Source organism: Tachysurus vachellii, chromosome 7, assembly GCF_030014155.1.
Source record: "Tachysurus vachellii isolate PV-2020 chromosome 7, HZAU_Pvac_v1, whole genome shotgun sequence".
Taxonomy (NCBI): Eukaryota; Metazoa; Chordata; class Actinopteri; order Siluriformes; family Bagridae; genus Tachysurus; species Tachysurus vachellii.
In genome coordinates this window covers 1,743,937-1,768,741 of record NC_083466.1, presented here as the reverse complement: position 1 = coordinate 1,768,741, position 24,805 = coordinate 1,743,937, and the positions used below count along the sequence as shown (strand labels likewise).

The 24,805-nt window shown below is 43.2% G+C and overlaps 1 protein-coding gene across 1 annotated transcript in view; it reads right to left on the bottom strand.

The window, feature by feature from the left end:
* Positions 1-5,867: 5,867 nt before the first annotated feature.
* Positions 5,868-24,805, bottom strand: part of st6galnac3 (ST6 (alpha-N-acetyl-neuraminyl-2,3-beta-galactosyl-1,3)-N-acetylgalactosaminide alpha-2,6-sialyltransferase 3) — a 35,540-nt gene continuing 16,602 nt past the window's right edge. Inside the window, exons 3-5 of the mRNA XM_060873822.1 lie at positions 24,185-24,597; positions 14,024-14,131; positions 5,868-10,333 (exon numbers count right to left, since the gene is read on the bottom strand). Coding sequence (XP_060729805.1) covers positions 10,144-10,333; positions 14,024-14,131; positions 24,185-24,597 — 711 coding nt within the window. The 3' untranslated portion in view covers positions 5,868-10,143. The remainder of the gene's footprint in view (positions 10,334-14,023; positions 14,132-24,184; positions 24,598-24,805) is intronic.

Genomic DNA, 24,805 nt, shown 5'->3' with positions numbered 1-24,805 from the left:
CCCCTTCAAATTTGCTGGATATTACAGTGCTTGAGATCATTACGGTGAAACAAAATCATTAATGCAAACGCCAGAGTCTTTAATGTAGCCATTAGAAATGATCGTTACACGCAGAGCAACACGTACAGGCCACGTACGTCTCCATGCGAGCGGAACACGGACCTGCCTATAATCAGCAACGATACCTACATGCTAATGATCATCACTTCCTATAGGATTATAATGGTGTTCGATATCAATATTTGTAACTCGACGTATTTCAAAGAACAAAAATCTCACGCCGGCTCGTCTTTCTGCTCGTTTTCCAATTTAGAATAAGACACGCCGTCGCCTGTCACTGTGCTGCAGCTCCTCAGAGCCATAAATTCTGAGGGGAGCAGATACGCATGTGTGACTATCAGGGTTCTGTCCCATTTGTCATCAGTGTCTGGGTAATGAGCGAGGAGGACTGGATGTACTCGCTAATTATACAGAGGACGAACAGGTGGCTAAATCCCCAGCCAAGGTCCCTGTACTCGCGCCGAATTATGAATTAGCAGCCTCAAATTAGCTGCGGCACCAAACCAAGACTCAGGATGCTGCCAACGACAATCAAGAGAGAAGAGGCAGCGACGGCCTCCAGTGGTGCCGTGACCCAGGGATTTATCAGTGATGTTACTTTCTTACTTACTGAAATTCACCGGCATTATAAATCTATAAATCAGCGCTTAATATCAAGATTTCTTCCAATCAGAAGCATGCTTTTACAAATTTCATCAAACAAGGTGTAACAAGCTGTTGCTTATTTGTTGTGTTTGGCAGATATCAACTAAACCCGGACCATAAGATGACCTCTGAGCTTCTGCAGCTAGCTCACGTGGCTAAAGAAGCATATTTCTTCATCATACAGCAACATAAGTGTTTTGTTAACATCGTCCAATAATCAATTTGCATATTATGACATCACACATCACAGGTTCAGCTCACAAAACTAGTTTTCTGGCTGTAAAACTTAAAGTCAAGGATCTACCATCCAGTCCAACCCAGTATGCATTCGGACCTTGAACCCAGGGCAATAATCCAGTGACCTATCTGTACTCATCCGTCTCTGGATCGCTCACTCAGGTTTATCAGCTTGCTTGGGTGCTTTTCACACCAAATCAAGCCCAGAAATCTGTACTTCAAAACCAGAGACTTAAATGCAGCCCAATTTTTACACAAACGTTTTTTAGGCTGAACAGGAATTAAAGTGTAGACGGGGCCTCGGCGAGAACGTAGCGGTAATTGCAGTGATTCGTATCCGCTCTTGTCAAGAGAGTTTAACGAGCCTTTCGTCTGAAGGCAAAATATCAGGAAAACGCTCTGACACGCTATCAAAGTAGAAAGGGTGAATGTGGAAGGAAATATAGTAGAGATTAGAGAGAAGAAAGAAAAGAGGATTGTGAAGAATTAGATACAGCAAACCGATGTAAGGGATCTAATCACCATGCACCACAGTGACCTTGATTCCCACACAAAAAATAAATAAATAAATAAATAAAAGAAGAAAAAGAAGAAAATTGCAGCTTCTTTCCCAGAGTTGCCTTTTTGCAGAGATTCTAATTAAGCTGTTGGTGGAAAAGATCACTCCAGGTGTGGAGAAGAACAATTTGGAAGGTTTGAGAATAAGCAGAGGGCCGAACAGGGCACCAGATTCACCAGTGCTGACAGGATGAGTGTGATATTTACTTCTATGGCCTTCAAGACACGGCCACTCCGAAACAAAATCACATCCAGATGTTAAAGGTTAGATGGTCAGTAGCCTGTCAACTTTGTTTGTTTTGCCGAGATAAACTGTCGTGGTGCCGTGACCCAGGGATTTCCAAGTGGTCTGTTGGGAAATTCTATCACTCAAAAATACTCCTAAGGAACAACCTATTAGGGAGCCACATATGAATCTGGAACATTCTCGTCGATATTGGCTGACACCTCCTGCAAGCCCCGCCCACTTCCCCACATCTCTCACTCACTCATTTTCTACCGCTTATCCGAACTACCTCGGGTCACGGGGAGCCTGTGCCTATCTCAGGCGTCATCGAGCATCAAGGCAGGATACACCCTGGACAGAGTGCCAACCCATCGCAGGGCACATACACACACACACTCTCATTCACTCACACAATCACACACTACGGACAATTTTCCAGAGATGCCAATCAACCTACCATGCATGTCTTTGGACCGGGGGAGGAAACCGGAGTACCCAGAGGAAACCCCCGAGGCACAGGGAGAACATGCAAAATCCACACACAGATGGAGGCGGGAATTGAACCCCCAACCCTGGAGGTGTGAGGCGAACGTGCTAACCACTAAGCCACCGTGCCTCCTTCCCCACATCTACAACTTCATTTTCTATCATGGTGAAATGGAAAACGTTTTGAGTTGGCTGTAAGTTACTGTATGTTCACAAAGAGGAAAAAAACGACAGGTCTGCTAAGCTTAGTTAGAAATTACTCGAACAATCTTCAGCACACCCTGTCAAACCGTCACTCTGAGCCGCAACACAAAACCGGTGTCCAGTCAGTGTAGTCATTTTTTTTTTCCTCTCCAGATTTTGCTTAGAGCCCATGATTGTCCTGTGCTCAGAGCGACGCGTTAATTAAATTGCTTCCTGAGGCATGATGGAGCTGGAATTGAGTTTGAGGCGCATTTTGTGCCACCAGGGATTCCCTTCTCCTCACACCCCGTCGCTTTCTGCACTCTCATACACATTCAACACATTTTCCTCTTCCTGGAAACACAAAGTTTCCAGCAAAGTTTTATTTAAAAAAAAAAAAAAAAAAAAAAAAACTAAAAGAAAATGTAGAACAAACAGAAGTTTAGCGTCTCCCGTGTGCGGCGGACATCTGGCCTCTGTTAAGCGAGACACAGCTGCCTTCACATAGCGGAGGAAGCCATCATCTAATTCTGCTCATCAAATTCTTCAAATGAATGAAGTTTGTTCTCTTGCGGTCGTCCGACGTGCTTGTCAGGTGATGCGCAAAAGACACTAACGCTTCATTCTTTGAATTTTTATCGCTAGTCAAACGAACGAACGAGTTAATAAGGTACAAACTATCAGCCGTAACAAACTTATAATGCCGTTTCATTCTGTTCAAGAACAGATCGTTAGAGGGAAATGGTCCACACTCAGATCTACAAACTAGCCAGTTAGTGTTATCTATCACAGCCATCAAGCTAGTGCGAAGTCGGATCTTACGGATTTTACGTATTGAACCTCGATTTAAGCAAAACCTCTGATCCTTTATCATTTCTCTTAGCATTAAGGATGCTGAAATAAAGCCTGATCCCCAAATATACATTTTCCCCCTGCTTAATAACTCATTAAAAAAAAACACATTAATCTGCTGTGACTTATTAAAATTCCGAGCAGAACTTTGTGCTTGGGCTTCAAACGGCTTTCGAGCGGCTCAGAAGGAGATGATTGCAGAAGGAACGTATTTATAAAGATAAGAACCGAATTTCTAATATTAGCATGTGACGTTCTCTCTTAAATCTTCACTCAAAATCCATATTTTCTGCATTAAAGGTTGAAATGGAAGCTGTAGCCCACGGCTCTGATTTTTAGTGCCTTCACTCCGTCTATAAAAAAAAAAAAAAACGGCTGGCGTGCAGTCAAGGACAAGGTTTGTGATGTTAAAATGGCTGTCTCTTTCTCTCTCTCTCTCTCTCTCTCTCTCTCTCTGTGTGTTTCTATTATCCCATCAAAATGCGTGAGCTCACTCAGACAATGCTAAACTGGAGGCTATAAACGTCCATTACCTTTTAGCTACATTAGCCTTGTAGCTCCAGGGCAAAACAAAAGAAGCAGGTAATCTTGTGGGTTCATTTTAATTTTATATAGATTCTGAAATAACTTTAAATGCGTTCGCTTGATAAGACAATCACTCAGTATTACCATGTTGTTTTATAATACCAGTCTGTTTTATATTTTTATTCATCCATCCATCCATCCATTTTCTACCGCTTATCCGGGGCCGGGTCGCGGGGGCAGCAGTCTAAGCAGGGATGCCCAGACTTCCCTCTCCCCAGACACTTCCTCCAGCTCTTCCAGGGGAATACCGAGGCGTTCCCAAGCCAGCCGAGAGACATAGTCCCTCCAGCATGTCCTAGGTCTTGCCCAGGGCCTCCTCCCGGTTGGACATGCCCGGAACACCTCCCCAGGGAGGCATCCAGGAGGCATCCGGAACAGATGCCCGAGCCACCTTAGCTGACTCCTCTCGATGTGGAGGAGCAGCGGCTCTACTCTGAGCTCCTCCCGGGTGACCGAGCTCCTCACCCTGTCTCTAAGGGAGCGCCCAGCCACCCTGCGGAGGAAACTCATTTTGGCCGCCTGTATCCGGGATCTTGTCCTTTCGGTCATGACCCAAAGCTCATGATCATAGGTGAGGGTAGGAACGTAGATCGACTGGTAAATAGAGAGCTTCGCAATACGGCTCAGCTCTTTCTTCACCACAACAGACCGGTATATCGACCACATCACTGCAGAAGATGCACCGATCCGCCTGTCGGTCCTGATTTGAGGAAGCCAACAGGACAACATCATCTGCAAAAAGCATAGACGAAATCCTGTGGTCCCCAAACCGGACTCCCTCCGGCCCCCGACTGCGCCTAGAAATCCTGTCCATATAGATAATGAACAGGACCGGTGACAAAGGGCAGCCCTGCCGGAGTCCAACATGCACCGGGAACAAGTCTGACTTACAGACAATGCAATCTACAATGCGAAAAGACAATCTACAATGCGAACCAAACTCCTGCTCTGGTCATATAGGGGCCGGACAGCCCCTAGCAGAGGGCCCCGGACCCCATACTCCCAGAGCACCCCCCACAGGTCACCACGAGGGACACAGTCGAATGCCTTCTCCAGATCCACAAAGCACATGTGGATTGGTTGGGCAAACTCCCATGAACCCTCCAGCAACCTGGCGAGGGTATAGAGATGGTCCAGTGTTCCACGACCGGGACGAAACCCGCATTGTTCCTCCTGAATCCGAGGTTCGACTATCGGCCGAATTCTCCTCTCCAGTACCCTGGCATAGACTTTTCCGGGGAGGCTGAGGAGTGTGATCCTTATATTTTTATACTTACATTTAATTGTATAACCTAAACAGCTGCAATCAGTCGTCTCTTGTAGTTAAAAGTACGATACCGAGAGAGAAAAGAAATCCATCCTGAAGACATCGCTGTGTCCTAAAACGTCTTGACGTTTACAAAACGCTGACACCGGAGACTCCTTTAACGGTTCATCGGGTGAAATAAGGCGTTCTCAGGTGTTATGATGTAATAACAAGGTGTTTAAGATTGAATAAATACGGGATGTTCAAAGATTAAAGGTTTGAGTTTTTAGTGGCGATCGGGAAGGCTGTAGCCCACAGATCTGAAAACAAATAGATAAATAAATAAATAAATAAATAAATTTCAGCCTTGAAACCACTTTCCAAACGGATGAAACAAGAGCTTTTCATCTCGCATCAGATTCTGAGCAAACACAAGAGAGCACATTGATCGTGATTGTTGAGGTCACTGGCGAAAACGCTGGAAATCACAAGCTCCAGTAACAAAAGCCGGTTGTGGACGAGGGTGTGGTGGGTTACCGAGGACGTCGAAATACGGTTATAGTCTTATAAAACGTAAGAAAAATGCCATTTTAGGAATGTTACTGTAATAAAGTTTATGCTTTGCTAAGAAAAATAAGGTAAACTTAATGTTAAAGGGAAAAGGGAGTGATAAAATTAAATACGTTTTTTTTTTTAGACGAAAAAGTAAAAAAAAAGGACAAATTACCAAACAATCAGTGAATCAGTTTATTATTACTGACAGATATATAAATTACACACTGACAGATTTTAGCATTTCTTTGCAGAAAACACACACACACACACACACACACACACACAATGAAGACACAAAATATCGAGAGAAAAAAAAAACGCAACCGATTGGTAGAAAATTACAGTTCAGAAAGAAATTCCGCGCACACAGAAAGATGTCAGAGAAGCCGGAACGATTATCATAACAAAGCTTTTTTTTTTTTTTTTTTCTTCTACTTTTATCTCTAGTGTTACTATAGAAACCAATTCTTAAACACGTGTGAAACTTTAGTATATCATTATCAACAAAATAAAACACACTGTGTCCAAAATGCTGGATTTTTTCTTGGAAGAAAAAAAAAAAAAAAAAAGTGGTGCTTAGTTCCAGAATTCATTACATAACATAAAGTAAAGTAAATAATAAAAATTTGTTTTCAATGGAAAAAAAAATGATTCTGGATTTGCTTTAGTTAATTAATCGTTTTTGGGAGTGTTAACAATCTAATTCTAGTTCTACTGCTACACATTTCTTTAAAATCCTGCATTTGGAAAGTAAAGAAAAAGAAAGAAAAGAAAACACTCGATACATGAAAGCAAACATTTCCAAACACAAACTTCAAACATACAATAAAAGCACTTGAGATAATAAGATTAAAACCAGGGACGAGCTCTGAATCGTGTGAACATTCACACACACACACACACACACACACACACACACGTGGGCGTATGTGCTGAACACACCCTGTGATGGTGTTAAAAGGCATCGTGGGTAAACATGACATAGACTTCTGAGAGAATATAAGGGACTAATAATACACAACTGCACCTGAGGGCCAAGAAGAACTGCTTCATGATAGCGGGGTGAAACATCTGATTGGTGATGTGTGTGGTAGAGAGATACGAATGCCACGTTCAACAATATAGGAACATGCTGCACATGCAGTGCATTCCATCCATCCATCCATCCATTCTTTCATTCATTTAACAATTCATTCATTCGTTTATTCATACATTCATCAATTTATCCATCAGTTCATTCATTCAGCCACACATCCATCCACCGATTTATACATCAATCCATCCAACCATCAATTCATTCATTCGTTCATTCATTCATTCATTCATACATCTATCAAATAACTCATCCATCCATCCATCCATCCATCCATCTTCATTACATGCTTTATCCTGGTCAGGGTCATAGTGGTGTAAATGAACGGTAATGCAAACAGGGCTGATCAGGGTTCCTATGGGAGTGGCAAGGATTAGGTAGAATTCATTTGGGATTGCTCAGAATTCCTATGTGAGGATGTGAGATGGGTTCGAATTCTTTTAGGATTCAGATGGAATTCCTATAGAAACGGAGCAGATGAACACAATTCCTACTATATGTGTGTAGGATGGGTGTGATTCGCCTGAATGTCTTTGGGGAGAGGTGGGAATTCTAGCCAGGTCTTGTTGGAATGGACAAAATTCCCAAAGAGGGATTGAACAGAATTCCTCCAGGAGCGAGCCAGAGTAGGACTGAATAAAACAATCCTACAGCTTTAGCTCAAGTCCCCACCAGCGTCCATTCCTGGTCATGATTTCTGAAGGCGTGATTTCCTCGTACACTCGTACCGACATGCACCCGCACACACACAAGCACACGCACACTTACGCACACTGAGTCACTGCTGTGCTGAGAATGAAACCACCAACCAAATAACATCTGTTCCTGCGGTGTTGCCTTTCCATCTATAGACAGGTTAGAAGGGGGGCCAAAACATTGTGCGCCGCAACAGATGGGCTACAGTCAGTAATTAGAGCCCTACAGAGCATTCTGTAAGGTAGGTTGAGCTGATAATATTGTGTTTGATCTGGATTCGGATATCAGATGAGGAACGTATTCACAGCTGAACTTCAGCCCTTTACTTTAGTTTCACTCTGTTTATTAAACAGCACTGAGCTACGGGCTTCGATGCAAATATCTATAGGAGACAGAAATATCTATTTTTTTTTTTAGGAGCTTTGTTCATTTTAAATCCAAAAAGTATCAATAGAAAAAAAAAAATACAAATTACAGAACGAGCCGGCACGAACGCGAAAGAAATTTCATTATGATAACGATCCTGACATAAAGAATTCAAATTTCCTGTCTCGCCTTTTTGCTCAGACAAAAAGGGCAAAAAAAAAAAAAAAAAAAAAAAAGAAAACATCCATCCTTTGGTAAGCTCTTTACTTTCATTCCAGCCTCAACCCGGTACTTCAATTAACGCTGTTCTGCCTTCGTGCGGCGGCACAGTTTGCGGCGGTGGAGTGTTGAGTCACGGTGACACTGTGACAGATTCGGTTTACGAGCTCAGGCTGTGTTTTTTTTTTTTAAATGTAGTTATTTCAAAAACACAAGCGAAATCTTCACGTACAGGGCCGCAGGGTTTAGCGTGAAGCTACAGCAGATAACCGTTAGCCTTGAGGTTTAACAAGAAAGAGCTCTGTAGGGATTGGGAGAATTCTGGAGTACAGATTATGAGGATGTACACATCAGACATCTTTCCTTCACAGTGGATAAAAAGAGACAAAAATTCTTCAAATCAAAACAGACTGTCGTTCAATTCCGGGTAATGGATCCAATAAATAAATAAATTTATTTAAAAAAAAAAAAAAAAAAAAAAAGCATGTGACTGGCTGATTTTGAACGAAAAGGAAGTCCAGCAAAATAAATAACATACACCTAAAATACACCCAGTCAAATAAACATATTCCACTCACTACCTTCGTACAGCCCCTAAGGGTTAGTCGTCCAATGACAAGCGATCCTTTGGGCCATATTTACTAAGAGGAACCTGGGCCACGTTCACACTGCAGGTAAAAGTGACCCAAATCTGATTTTTTTGGGGTCAAGTGACCAGGTCAGACTTCTTCAGGAGTAGTGTGAACACTCAAATCTATCCCAGATCTGATTTTTTTCAAATCAGATTCAGACCACTTCCATATGTGGTCCTGAATCAGACCCAAATCTGATTTTTTCCAATGTGGCCGCAGTGTGAATAACCGAGGCGGATTTGATGCGACTTTTACGACAATCTACATCGACATTCGTCACAATTATGCGCCGGCGAGTTCGCACACAAACGTGACTACGCCTACAAAATGGATCAAATAATCAAAAGTCGCCCTCGACATCTGAAAATTTTCAAAACGCTGCGTCTCTGTGCTGCCATTACACAAACATTTAGAAAGAAAAGCGAACACACTTACTTCCTCCATAACCTCGCCAACTTTAGCGCAACTTTGGCGTGCTGCGTGTGACGTCATTGTTATTGTTTGTTTGCGCATGCAGGTCGGTTCGAAACAGCAAACAGTTCACACTGGTATCTGATATAGGCCACATTTTAAAAGGTAATGTGAACAGCCAAACAGAAAAAATCAGCTCTGAGCAAAATATCCGAATTGAGCATTAAGACTTGCAGTGTGAACACGGCTCTGATGAGGTGTTGAGGAGTAAATTTCTTTTTTTATTATTTCTGAAGGAAAGCTAAGGGTTTCTATCCAAAGCACTGTTAAGGAACCCTTAGGAACCCTTTTTAAAGATGACTGGTTGACCCCTGTATGCTGGGGGAGGCAAATTTGCGTTGATGAACCTGTATAAATAGTTTAATTACAACAACCCTCTGGAATGGATATTCCTATGAATCAGGGGTTCCTAACCTGAAGACTCCAGCATGGTCCATTGGGGTCATCAGAGTGATTAAGATGAAAAGTGATTTTAATGGAAGTATGTGAGGTGTATGTGAGGTCTGTTAACGGCACCATGTCTAGGCCTGATAAACTGTTGCTCATTATCTCGAACATGTTCATTTGTTGTAAAACAATGGGGTACGAAGGCTGTCCAGGGGTAACAGAACAAACTGAGTTCCCTTTATGAGGGTTTCGGAGTAGTGACAGCTCCAAAACGTACTCGTGGGAAAAGTTGAAGAACTTCTGCTGTACATGTGTATGCAATAAATAAAAAGTGTAAAACATTAGTAAATATGACCCTTTGTCTCTGGCTACATTCTGTCCTTACACACGTGATGTGATTTGTTACTCCTGCTATGGAATTGTTCTGTTGTTCATAAAAACATGCAGCGTCCCAAACATCCGAGCGTCTCTCTTCCTTCCTATTATGACCCTTCAGATCCACGCTGTAATCGGTGTGTAATCAGGACGGGTTGAGACGATTGTTTCGGGCTGTTCATGGCCACTTGTTCGTTTGTGCATTAAGACATGGAGTGTTTTTGGACCAATCAGGCCTCATTGTTTGAGACAATCTATAGGCCTGCTTTGGTCATGACAGCTGCCATTCGGGGTGGAAAAACTTGATAGGGTGAACCTTGGCCCACTTTCCAAAAACGGTCTTCTCTGTAATGAAGCGGTGGCCGCCATAAGGGGCGCTCTCGTGCAGGACGTACTCGGCACACTCGTCACGGCTTCCGACTTCGTAGTAGTGATACGGCACTTTCCTGTAGCCATCAGATCTGAGAGCAAGAACGGAAATAAAAAAGATTGTGATTGTTCTTACCTTATGTCACACATGATGTTGTAAACCTTTGAGAATCTAAGCACTAAGATTTAACTCTTATATATATATCGTCACTGTCGGGCGGAAACCTCGTATGTCCAAATTTGGTCAATTTCATATTTTTTCACATATCGATGCTATTGGTCAGTCCCCACGTGGGTCTGTTATTTTACAAGTTATTAACTAATCTAAAGTCTTGAAAATACTCCTTGAACTCCATTGGACACTTCAACTGTCCACCTCTTCCTCACTCCGCGGGAGAGCTTCACGGCATATTTCTCCTCAAGAAGAGTCGCAACGAATCAACACGTCTTCTGAGGTAAATGTCTTCAAAACACTGGGCTCAAAGAAAAAAAAATCTTGACCCCCGCTAGTTCTGGTGCTCGTCTGAGGACAGGAATTTAGCGCAAGACAATCCACTGCAACGCGGACTAAACCCTGTGCACTGCAGATAAGGTACGACGTTTTTTTAATTTCCTGAAAAATAACGGTTTTGGAGATACGAGGATTCCGCCTGACAGCGACGATATATATATATATAAAAGTAGAAGATAGACGTTCCAGGAGAAACAAGATCTTTATCCTGATGATAGGGCTGTATCCTGGGAACACTTGGCACAAGGCATGTGGGCACCCTGTACTAGACACAAGTCCATCACATGCTCAATCACGTCTAGGGGAAGTTTAGAGTGGCCAATGCGCTTATCCTAATGAGTGTGGTAGGAAATTGGAGAACCCACACGGACAATAGGAGAACAAATGGAACACCAGAGACTCTGTACCCTCGACTCCTGATCAAGCTGTGAGGTGCGAGGCTTTACCTTGAGCTAAGAATTCTTATTCTTAACCAAAATCTCAAATTATATTAGGTGTTAAAGCTATTGTTTAAGTAAGACAGATTCCCGTTAGCCTCACAGCTCCAATGTGAAACGAAACAAATCTGAGGACGAAGGGAAAGTTTCTACGGAACTGGAACCTTGTTTACTGGAATAAAGCCTCAGTATTAAACTCTCCTGTCAGAGTTCTGCTTCTCTTTCACTTTTTTTTTCTGGTTCACCTTGGCAAGCATGCCAGATTGTGCAAAGTTAGAAATGATTCCAATCTCACTCCCACTGCACCACCCTGAAGAACCTGTTGGATTTCAATTACCGTAAAACCATTTGGGGTCAATTGCTACGACAGCCGGGCAGATCATTTTAAAACAGATGCCTTCCTCCGGCGCTGTCTCATAAGGAAATGGAAATGGCTTCCGCCGCAGACCGCCGTTCCTCCACTTTGCAGCCGGAGATGAAATTAGCCATAAACTGAAATTGGCTCGTTGTTTTGGAGCAGGTGGAAAATACATAATAGATGGCTATTTACATATATACAGTACTAAGCACATCGCCTTTAAGGCAATTCAGACCTTGAGTAGTTCACAGAGAGCGACAAGACAACCGGACTGGGAATTACGAAGCCGCTCTAGTGCCTAACAGGATCGGCTGAAGCAAGACAGCTTGTTAAATCAGCGGTAATATGATGGTAAAATAAGATTGATTTTATATCACTAGACATAACTGGGTCAGAGACTTTGGCATTATACATACAGCATATGGCAGTAAACAGATGTAGGAGCAGGAAATATAACTCCTCCGGAATGGGCAACAGGGGAACGCGCTATGGGCTAACAGTGTAGAAAATAAACCCTGCTCTTCCTGGATTCATGGAAAATAAATATTGACTCAGTGTTGCTTTAATATCTGCGTAAATGGTACCTTCATGCTAAGTCAAGTATCTTTATGACACGAACTGAAAGTTCTCAGATCTGGTCTCATTTGGGGAATAATCTTCCTGTTTCCTTCAGGTTTTAGTCTTCAGTTCTGTTAGTCTTGTTGTTTCATGAGTTCTGAACTGTTTACAGTGCTGAAAGTATACAAACCAATCATATGGGTGTGAACACACGACTATTGACTCAAGCTCTGCATGGGTGAAGTTTGCCTGAAACAGAGGCGTCTCTTAGTTAGCCATGTTTCTCTTTGAAACTGAACCCTAACCGTGCTCGAGGACCACTCACTCACTCACTCACTCACTCACTCACTCACTCACTCACACTCACTCACTCACTCACTCACTCACTCACACTCACTCACTCACTCACTCACTCACTCACTCACTCACTCACTCACTCACTCACTCACTCACTCACTCACTCACTCACTCACTCACTCACTCACACTCACTCACTCACTCACTCACTCACTCACACTCACTCACTCTCACTCACTCACTCACTCACACTCACTCACTCACTCACACTCACTCACTCACTCACTCACTCACTCTCATTCAATCACACTCACTCACTCACTCACACTCACTCACTCACTCACTCACTCACTCTCACTCACACTCACTCACTCACACTCACACTCACTCACTCACTCACTCACTCTCACTCACACTCACTCACTCACTCACTCTCATTCACTCACTCACACTCACTCACTCACACTCACTCACTCACACTCACTCACTCACTCACTCACTCACTCTCATTCAATCACACTCACTCACTCACTCACACTCACTCACTCACTCACTCACTCACTCACTCTCACTCACACTCACTCACTCACACTCACTCACTCACTCACTCACTCACTCTCACTCACACTCACTCACTCACTCACTCTCATTCACTCACTCACACTCACTCACTCACTCACTCACTCACTCTCACTCACACTCACTCACTCACTCACTCACTCTCATTCACTCACTCACACTCACTCACTCACACTCACTCACTCACTCACACTCACTCACTCACTCACTCACACTCACTCACTCACACTCACTCACTCACTCACTCACTCTCATTCAATCACACTCACTCACTCACTCACACTCACTCACTCACACTCACTCACTCACTCACTCACTCTCATTCACTCACTCACACACTCACTCACATTCACTCACTCACTCACTCATTTTCTACCGCTTATCCGAACTATCTCAGGCGTCATCGGGCATCAAGGCAGGATACACCCTGGACGGAGTGCCAACCCATCGCAGGGCACACACACACTCTCATTCACTCACGCAATCACACACTACGGACAATTTATCCAGAGATGCCAATCAACCTACCATGCATGTCTTTGGACCGGGGGAGAAAACCGGAGTACCCGGAGGAAACCCCTGAGGCACGGGGAGAATCGAATCGGGAATCGAACCCCCAACCCTGGAGGTGTGAGGCGAACATGCTAACCACTAAGCAGCTCGTGGACCAATATTTCTCAATTAAATACTTAACACTTAAAAGCAGTGGTCTAGACCTGTTGTTCAGTATCTAGGTCAGTATCTCAAACACAAGCAAACCTACAAGACCTTTAATACCTGTTTGGACCTTAATGCCAACCTTTGGTGTAAATGTCTGGAGTAAAAGCACTATGGCTCTAATAAGTAGGCAAAATATGATTGTACAGAAGAAGAGTTGGATCTTGGTGCAGAGCTTTGTGGAATTTGTTGTGTCCTTGGCTGCAAGTATCGTTGTTTACAAAACTATTAGTATTTCAGTGACAGGATGACATAAAAACAGGTCGTAACGATGGACAAATTCATTTGTATGTAGGTTTAGGTGAAGGTTAAATATCAAACTCACTTGCAGTAGGTGTCGTTGATCATCCCATACACACGGATCTCCTTGCATATGTCCATGGCTAAGATAAGGGTGAACCATCCAGTGCTCAGGTATGACCCTGAGGTAATCCTGTCAATACAAAAAAAAAAAAACATGTCATAGATCCTACTGCTGGGATTCACATCATGTTCACTGAAATAAAAGTCACCAGACGAGTCGAGGCACGTCTTCCTAAATGAAGGAGCTCACAGTGTAGATGTAGATTTCAGTCCAGGAGAGTAAAAGCAGTGCAAACATTGGGATAATGAACATGAAATTCCTATTATAATATTCACATTGTAATAGTATTCTGGCGTGAAATATATTTTGACCCAGGTGTTGAATAGTCATAGTGTTTGATAGCATATTGTTTTGTTGCTTTTTTAAGTTTGTGCCCTGCTGAAGCAACATGGCTGCACTGGATGCTTCTCAGTGAGTGAGAATGATGGAGACGGGCGCTAGCAGAACGCCCTCTCGGCTTCACGGCTCGGAAATAAACAGCGGTTGAGAAATGAACTCTGACAGCTACAGCCATGCTCAAAGTAAATAATACGCCGGGGCTGCGTGCTTTCGCGCTGCGCTTTTCCCTGCCGAGCTCCACAACCAAAAGCACCCTGAAAGATATCATGTCGGTTCGACTGGCGCTTTCTTATTCCTCAACCTTGGGTAATATCTACTCTGCTTTGCGTCCTGGGCCTTAGCTGTCAATCATTTCGACGGAGTAGCGGTTTTCGTTGCAGGTAGCGGTTTCGAGGGAAGCGACGGCTCAATCGTTGTTTAGCGCAGAACGGCTTTGAAGGGTTCAGCTGTCGTCGTTTCCATCCTTCGATCCAGCACACTAAACTGCTATCTTGGCTTTGTTGTAGAAAAGTATTGTTCAGCCGTGCCCGAGGAAACACAATGCCTTTTGTACGGCCCGTCCTCGAGCGAGCGATGCGGTTTTAAAAGCGCTGATTTCAGAAAGAGGAGAGAAAAAAAAAAGGGTCAAAGCTTTTTACCTTGCTGGATTTCTGAAGAAGTGGCTTATTATTATCTCTGCTATACAATCATTTCAATAAGCATAAGAACCAGGCAAGACCTCTGTCTGTAAAATCCCACGCCTCAACATGCTGTGAGGAGATCACTAACACTTTTACATCTGTAGCAGTTTTTCACACTGAAACTGAAAGGATTCAGGAACAGAACGGGGAAACGTTTTGAACGGCAGAGGTTAAGGTTAACACAATGGCCTTGATTCATAGCATATACCTTACGATCAGACCTTCTTTGTCTGTTCTAATTATATCATATCTCCGAAACCTCAAAATCCATACGGCTGCGATGAAAGGATAAGCGCGAAGGGACGGAAAAAGCCAAAGCAGCATTATAAACGTGACGGCAGATAAAATGATATCTCAGCCTTATCTCTTTTTACTCCAAACTCCTTCCTGCATGTGTTCCTTTCCTCAGAGAGTCAATCATGCGTGGCGAGCTAAATCCTCACGCCTTCGTGTTTTTTTCAGCCCTATAATATTATCTTTATCTACTCAAAACTGCCATCTTATGGATTTCAGCAAGGTAGGAAATTGAGTTCCCAACATTCTTTATTACATCCGTGAACGACTTATATACCATAACGCCTACAGCTCGATTTGTACTCATCTGTCTCGTACAAACACTCGGATATTAAGACTTTATGTTCGGTGTGATTGCTTTAGTGACTAACGCTTACAATCCCACCATCCCACCTCAGTCACTTTTGTGATCACCGAACTGTGTCCTTCTCTGGATTTTAAAAAGGGCACATTTTGAACCGTGGCTATTTCAGCAGAGCAAAGCTCATAAGGAATAATGATGTCATTATGACCGGTTGTGAGATAGTCTATCAGGACATTTTGTTAATTAGGTTCATTTGTATTTCTGTGAATAGGTGAATATGAAAAAGGGAACATTCACATTTCTGATTGCTTATAAAACTCTCTGATTGAGCACTAATTTGCCAAGGTCTGTCCTCACACGCTTTTATTACTGGATATTCATGCCCGTTATTTAAAAGACATGCTTTCTTTTTTTTTTTTTCACTTCATACCGCTTCATAATTACAGAAGAAAACTCTAGGATTCGGGGGGCACGGTGGCTTATTGGTTAGCACGTTCGCCTCACACCTCCAGGGTTGGGGGTTCGATTCCCACCTCCACCTTGTGTGTGTGGAGTTTGCATGTTCTCCCCATGCCTCGGGGGTTTCCTCCGGGTACTCCGGTTTCCTCCCCCGGTCCAAAGACATGCATGGTAGGTTGATTGGCGTCTCTGGAAAATTGTCCGTAGTGTGTGAGTGTGTGAGTGAATGAGAGTGTGTGGGTGTGCCCTGCGATGGGTCGGCACTCCATCCAGGGTGTATCCTGCCTTGATGCCCGATGACGCCTGAGATAGGCACAGGCTCCCCGTGACCCGAGGTAGTTCGGATAAGCGGTAGAAGATGAGTGAATGAATGAACTCTAGGATTCATGCTGATCTAGGAGAATAATGAATCAACAGCAGGGTTACGTCTTATCCCCCCCCCTCCCCGAGCATTCCCACACTGCCTCGATATTAATCTGTAGTTGTAGAGCGCGATACAGATCACCGAGGCCAGAAACACTTATATGACCTGCGACACATGCTGTAGTTTCGTGCGTGTTTGTTCTGAAACCTGATTCTGGCCTATTTTTAGTGCTTCACTGTTTTCTGCTTCTCCGCTTCTGGAAATGTCAGCTTTCGTGCTGTTACGGTCGATATTATTATGAAACTGATGTAATAAACATCGACTGGAATCTTACAAACAAAGAATGATGGAATTTGTACTTTTGGAAAAAAAGATGCCATTCTCTCTCTCTCTCTCTCTCTCTCTCTCTCTCTCTCTTTCTCATCATTTTTTTTTTTCTCTTTCCTCTCACACTAAAACAAAAGTACATACTCCCAGAATCATGTGAACCACAGGAAAATGGGATTACAGGAAAGGACTCTCTGAAATTAACGATAAGAGATGCACGATAAGACGCAGATGCACCGGGGTATAAACTAACACGAAGCAGATGCCCACAATCAGGCAGAAAGGAAACGACAGAATAGATGGAAGGACACAGGGACAATACATGGCTTTATATTAATGAAACCTATCTCGTAGTAGCTGAGCCGTTATTATCTTAACATTTACACCTAAGACAAAAGGACAAAGTTACAAAAGGTAATTTAATATCCCGAGGTCTGGGATAAATATTCCGAGTTTGATATGGCTGGAAAAAAAATGTGCAGAAGTTGAGAATCATTTCAGGCTTTGTAATTCACCTCATGTGACCTCGACGCCGTCTCCAGAGCATGCCGAGTAACTGCTAAAAAAAAAATTAATAATAAATCACATACAAATGATGGAGCGTTTTGAAATGCATTACGAGCAGGCGTTTCCTCTTTTCCGTTTTTCACCCTGATCGACTACAGGTCTTCCATCATCACAGAGCATCGGAGGAAGAATACAAAACAGCTGAATATCCCGAGGTTAATAAAGGGCCACGGTTGACGATTACCGCGCCCGGCTTTTACTAACGGCTTACTGTAATTGTTGCTAAAAATAAACCAAATACGAACCGACCGGAGATTAGAATGAATCTAAAGACGAGTGTATAGAATGGAATATTCACTTACACAGAGAACAACAATAGCCCTGATAATCACTACCATTTTTATTTCTCTAAAGTCGAGCAAAACTTTAACTAACAAAGTATTGCTGTAATGTAAAAAAAATCAACTTATGTGAAAATATCTTCCTTACACACTATAGCAGCTTTAAAGAGTCACTCCATCACCAGCCTCTCTCTTTTTTCCTCCGTCTCACGGGTTTAAAACGCAAAAAAAAAAACTTCGAGCAAACAGTCGACAAACTGTTTCGTTTTGACTGCCACAAAGCGCTGAATCTAGAGACTCCTCCCGAGGTCTGATGTTAAATTCTAATGTTAAATAAAAAACACCTTTTCAAAGCAAACCTTATCAGCCAATCACAAAGCTTTTGCACTTTTGCATATCTCCTGTTATAGAAAACTTCTGACCAATCAGAATAGAGCTGCGCCAGGGTATAAAACTCATACGAACCGGTATAACAATTTGACGCCGCCACAAATCACTTTCGTAAAATCTAGGCGTATAACCCGTTATGGGAAAACGTATTAGTCCCATCACCCACATAATAAGTGGCAAGGACGGGGTTATAAACTCGTGGAGGAAAAAACGAGGAAGAGAAACCGGCGAGCAAGGCTGGGGTAATAAACTTTTAAAGCCTCAATTAACAAAATGAATGACACACATAAAAAAAAGACATATCGCCCACCCTCTACTTACAGCACTTATCTACTCTTACTTATCCTTTATGAATAAGTAAGGTGTGGAATTACCATCTATAGCCCATCTGTTGAGTATTTCACAAGCCCCCTTGTACTCCATCCGTCAACGGAAAGGAATCCCTACTGAGCATTTGGCTGTTAGATCTGATGTACAGTAGCGATGTTTAATGGCAAATTAACACCTCGTAAAAAAAAAAAAAAGTTTTTTAGAACGAAGCAATATCAGCAAGTTTCTTTACTGCAATGATAATCGTAATAATCAACGGACGTTAGGCCCACCGACGCCAACGGAATTAAAACATGCAGGTTTTAAAACTGGGGCACGGTGTCTTAGTGGTTAGCACATTCGCCTCACACCTCCAGGGTTGGGGGTTCGATTCCCGCCTCCGCCTTGTGTGTGTGGAGTTTGCATGTTCTCCCCGTGCCTCGGGGGTTTCCTCCGGGTACTCCGGTTTCCTCCCCCGGTCCAAAGACATGCATGGTAGGTTGATTGGCATCTCTGGAAAATTGCCCGTAGTGTGTGAGTGAATGAGAGTGTGTGTGTGTGTGTGCCCTGTGATAGGTTGGCACTCCGTCCAGGGTGTATCCTGCCTTGATGCCCGATGACGCCTGAGATAGGCACAGGCTCCCCGTGACCCGAGGTAGTTCGGATGAGCGGTAGAAGATGAATGAATGAATGAATGAGAGAATGAGGTCTTAAAACTCTAAGTCTAGCCCTAAGTCCAAGCCCAACCCTAAGTCTAACCCTAATACACCAAATCTAGCTTGTATAACAGCTCTAAACCCTCTCCAACAACACATAATTGTATATTAATAAAGTTACACAACAGATATAAGCTAATAAACCGATAGACTGTTTATTTGATGTCCGGACATAATTATAATAACTAAGACTCACACTGAATGGATGAGAGGACGAGCGAGAGAATCCATTAGGACTGAGTGGGTTTGTAGCCTCAACGTGGCCTGTTTGTTGTGCCGTCTTCTTTTCAGCTGCCCTCTAATGCTGCTCTGTGTGTGTATTTAGCCAGATTAATTCCAGACAAACAGTCAGCTGATCTAATTATGCCCTAATTACATTTGTCATGTTATATTATATGACATGCAGGTGCACTCTTCAGCACAGTGGGAAGGAAATTGGCCTGACTCGATTAGGCTGAAAGATAAAAGGAGTCCCAAACATCACTGTCTAAAAGCAGTAAGAGTGTAACATCCTAAATGTCCTCTTACATTACGGTTCGGATCACTTCTGCAGATCTCTTACGAGGATTGGTTTGCACGGTAGTTTATTTTGTGTTCTACTCGCCTAATCTAAAGTATATCAACTTTAAACCTCGTTCTGTCTCTGTCCCAAAATTGACCCCCATTCCAACTTTAAAGGTGCGGTGCACGATGTTTGTTGACAGAATGTTGACATTTGAAATCACCAAAACAAACACGCCCCTAACACAAATAGGTGTCACCCCTGTGTTGATAGCTCCGCCTCATACATACATACATAACCCAGGCAACTATTATGGGCGGAACCTGCTGGGGCGGCTGGCCGAGGGGATATTTTTATTAATAAATGAACACAATGAGTAACACTATGGTGATACAAATGTGTTTTTGTAGTACTGTGTGTTGTACCGTGAAAGGTTTAGCTCCGTTTCACACGGAAGACGACGTTCAGTTCTCTCCAGCGCTGGAAAGCTGATCCTATATTAACACGGTTCCTGCTTCTTGCCTTATCGTAAGCCTTTTTTTTTACTTTTCGTTTTTATCCTCCATGTCAATGTTTCAATCGCTTTCGGCTAATGTCACACATGCGCACTGAACCCTCTCTCTGCCGCATATTGACAAGACACTCCCCTTTCTGCTCATTGGCTACACGTTTGTTTTGTTTGTCGGCCCGACTAACTTTTTTGAAGCGTTTCTCAAACAACGTGCACCGCACCTTTAAACTTAATCTTGTCTCATCCTAAAGCCTAAAACCCCGACTCTGATTTTAAACTAAATCATGTCTCTATCCCAAAACTTAACCCCCCACTCTAACTTATCCAGATCGTGTCTCTGTTCTAAAGCCTAATCCCCCACTCCAACTGCAAATCTAATCCAGTCTCCCAAAGCTGAATGCCTTACTAACCATTTACATTTAGGGCATTAGGCAGATGCCCTTACCCAAAGCAATTTACATTTATCTCATATATAAATCATAACCTCTGAACTACCACCTTCCTGTAACCCCTATAAACCTTCCTGCATAAACCCCAAATTCCAACCCTAAACCCTACTTAAACCATAACTTTAACCATAACCTTAATCTCATTTGAACCTGCTAGTTCAACCCTAACTTCCACATCAATCCTAATCATTAACCATAACGGTACTTAATTCTATTACATTTTATTTATTATGCGCTTTTAACAAGTGACTTTAATCCTAGTTATGAACCCTAACCCATAACCCTAACCCATAACCCATAACCCTAACCCCTAACCCTAACCAAAATGTTTATTCCAAATTCTACAGCAAATCTCTGAACAACATAACCCTAACCCTAACCCCAAACACCAACCTCAACCCTTAAGCCCCTAGACCAACCACGAGTCCCACCCAAATTCCAACCAGGCTCACAAACCCAACTCACTTTTAACACATAACCCTAACTCTAATCCCTGATCTAATCCTAATCTTCATTCTAAATCTAACTACCATTTCCCACTTTATCTTAAACCATTAACCACAACCACAGCAGGGACAATAACTCTGACCTGGTTTCTTCACCAGGGTTCTTCACAAGGTTCCTCATGACTTATACAGTATGTAGCTCTGTTGAACCGCACAACAACACATTTTATATCATCTGAGATTGGAAAAGCTGCCAAGTTGCCAGCTCCTGATTACGTAACAAACGATTTTACATCTAATGTACAGTCTAGAATGGAGTTACTCTCACGTGAACTCCTTTAATTCATATTTGTAACGTGACAACGATTAAGCTCGAAAAAGTCTTTACAGAAAAAAATAAAAACGTTTAGCAGAAAACGAGCTCTAGGGCAACACTTACGATATCTGTAGTGAGTTACTGCATTGTGGGGTCCGGCGGGTCAAAAGTCCTCGTGTAGCCACATGGTAATGTGAGCGTGATTTAAGAGTGCTGTCCAATGTTATCTACACACAGTTACCCATACTGCCCACACACACACACACACACACACAGGCTTGCAGCAGACAGCGAACAACTATATATGCTGCATTTCTGCTAACAAAACCTCCTGTGTAAGGATCTGTTCGCGGTGACAAGCGCAGAGACACTCTGTATACATTGGGAATACTGAAATAGTGCCAGATATGAGTAAGAGCAAGCAAGAGGCAGGTCGAGAGAAAGGAAGGATGGAAGGAAGAAGAAGCTGAGAAACCAAACCAGATGAATTCACATAATCTGAGTTGGGTTAGTGGACTCATTAACAGTCCTATGAATTTTGCATGACCAGGTAGACCGAGGCAAGGCGCAAACCACGTGTTAATGAGGCGGCAGCTAGCAACAGCATATTGACATTTAGCGAGGTCAGTCAGATGGTAAAATCCTTGAGAAAATTTCTGATTAGTCGAATCGGGTCAAGTCTTAGGTCAGACGCGGTCAGCATCACGGCAATTCATCTTGCATAGAGGATGCTAAATGACATGTCACATGACTAAACAGACATGCCAATCATTTCCCAGCCTGTAACATCGAGCATCATTTCTACAGTTTTTTTGCCAATCAACACATCAGGAGATTCTTGACTTATTAAACCGGCGGTACGCATCCGACGACGGGGGGAACGGGATATATACAGTAAAAGAACCGAAGGCTTACAAAAGGGTTTGAAATTTGAGCAACAGCTGTGCAGGAAAAAAGAGGCAAAAGAAAAATTGTATGAGAGAGAAGATGGATGTCTCTCAGACGTGTTCCACCTCCTGCTTACACAAGTGCGAAAGCTAAAAATACCAGAAAACAAATGAGCAACCTGTGCATTTATACAAGAAACTGTGTGATACGAGAAACATCCTTTTAAAATAAAGTTTTTTAATGTACCCACAAAACTGAAGATGCGTTTTTATTTAAAACCAAGCAGCTAGCTTTAGGATACGAAGCCTGGCTCAAGATCAGTTTTTCAGAATTTGATTACATAAAGAATTTGATAACCCACAATAACTTATCACAATGTTTTTATGAACCTGATGTGGCATCATTTGTTTTGTATACGTCTGCTCTCTTGGTTTCGGTACGTAACCAACGCCGACTCGCTGGAGGCATCTGAACCACCTGAGTGTTAGTTCACCGCTCCTATAGATGAGGTGCTTGTTTTGCCATAAAATTTAATCACGTTTCAGAACAAAATGGCGTCCCGAACCAGGCAGCCGAGCCGGAGGAGATCCGTTCATCAGCCGCTTTGTTAGTCCTGTCATCGCACATATCCATAACACCACCACTCCAAATGAGAATATGGACGTCTGACACCAAGACTAATGGGCTGTCTCTTACACTCTGCCCCCGCAGATCAACGCTGATGGATCGCATACAGCTTGCCAGACGGAAATGGATATTCTACCGTATGCTCGATAGTCTATCTTAGTTTTGACAAGTCACTCAAAACTTTGATCAGCTATGAAGTGGATTAAAAAAAAAAAAAAAACAGGAATTCCTCAGGGATCTAGTCTTGGCTCATGCTTATTTATAATGTACTCTATAACCTCGATCATATAATTCACCTGTACATCTACGCTGTATAGGAAAAAGTATGTGCACCCCTGATTGATTTAATTCTAGTTGCTGTTATAATACTCTCCATTCTTATGGTCTGGGAAGCTTTCCATCTCCATTAGATGTTGGATTGTGGCTTTGGGGATTTGTATTCATTCAGCTACGAGAGCATTAGTGAGGTCAGACACAGCATGGTGTTGGGGTGCAGTTTATTTCAAAGATGTTCAGTGGGGTTGAGTCAGAGTCAGGGTTCAGTGCAGATTGCGTATGGTTTTAGAGTCTGGATCGCTTGATCTTTCCCGCTACGTGTGTTTGGTATGAAACTGAAACCCGGCTTGCCAAACAAACAACCATCTTGATGAGATTTACTCCTAACCCAGTCAGCTCAGCCATTATATCAGGTGAAACCAAAACCGTTTTCTCAGCCGATGTCTCCTCGCTGTACGTTCCCGTCACAGATGACGGCTTTAAGTCTCCTTTGCTTCTAAAATGTGATCCAAAGCCGAAGCTTTGCTACCAAATGTTCCCCGACGCACCAAGCTGCTCTATTACAACTGATTTATTGTCAATATCAGACACACATCTGCTCCTGGCCATGTCGGCTCACACACACACACACACACACACACACGCACACTTTTTTTTGCGTGCTACATGCTGCTCAATTATCAATTATTAAGTCAAGGATTTCTTTCGATTCATTAATACGGTACGACGGAATTTACCGAGGAACCACAAGGTGTAATTCTCTGTCCTGTAAAACGTTATTCTCTTTCCATAAATGTTAATGTCTTTGTTAAGTAACGAAATCAGATTACTTCTGGGAAGGAGCTGTTGCTATAGAAACGATGTGCACACGAAATTGCTTTATAGATCAGAGATGACAGAGAAACTTACTGAACTCTTTCAGCACGATGTTTCTCTGCTGTTCCAAAATGCAGAATTTAAGGAAACTGTGCTCCAAAGACAGGAAATGGGTGCACAAACATTTGCACTCAACTGTACAGATGCTTTTGAAATCATGCTGTGTCTATACACACATATCTCTGTCTCTCGCTCTCTTACCTGTCCCGGCCCGTCTCCTTCTTGAACACCTTGTCGCAGTAGTCCATGCGCTCGTCAGTGGTGACATAGATGCGAGCTTTGGGGAAGTCGTCTGCGGCGCGTCTCAGCATGTTGTAGATGAGGCCGTTTCCGTCTGGACTCATGTTGCGCCGCGGCCCCCACACCACGTACACGGTGCCGTTAGACGCCGGGCCAAAGAAGTGCTGTGGTTTGTGCAGCAGCAGAGGCACGCTGGTGTGCGAGACCACACGCAGGTTTGTGCGGTTACCCACATCCTTCTCATACCGTAGCGTCGGAGCGTTGTTCATCCGCCAAACGCATGCAGCCCCATCGATCTCGGTGCCCGCACCACGACCCAGAATCTGCCCCGAGCTTGACACCACGCTGCACACATCACAGCTCAGCTTCAGCGGCTACGGACAGAGAGAGAGAGATAGGCAGAGATATGGAGGGACAGAGAGAGAGAGAGAGAGAGAGAGAGAGAGAGAGAGAGAGAGAATGTGTAAGAAAGACAAAGAAAGAGAAAGAGATCAAGTGAGTGAGAGACAGTCAGAAGGAATGAGAGACAGACAGACAGACAACATGTAAAATAGACAGAGAGAGTGACAGACAGACAGAGGG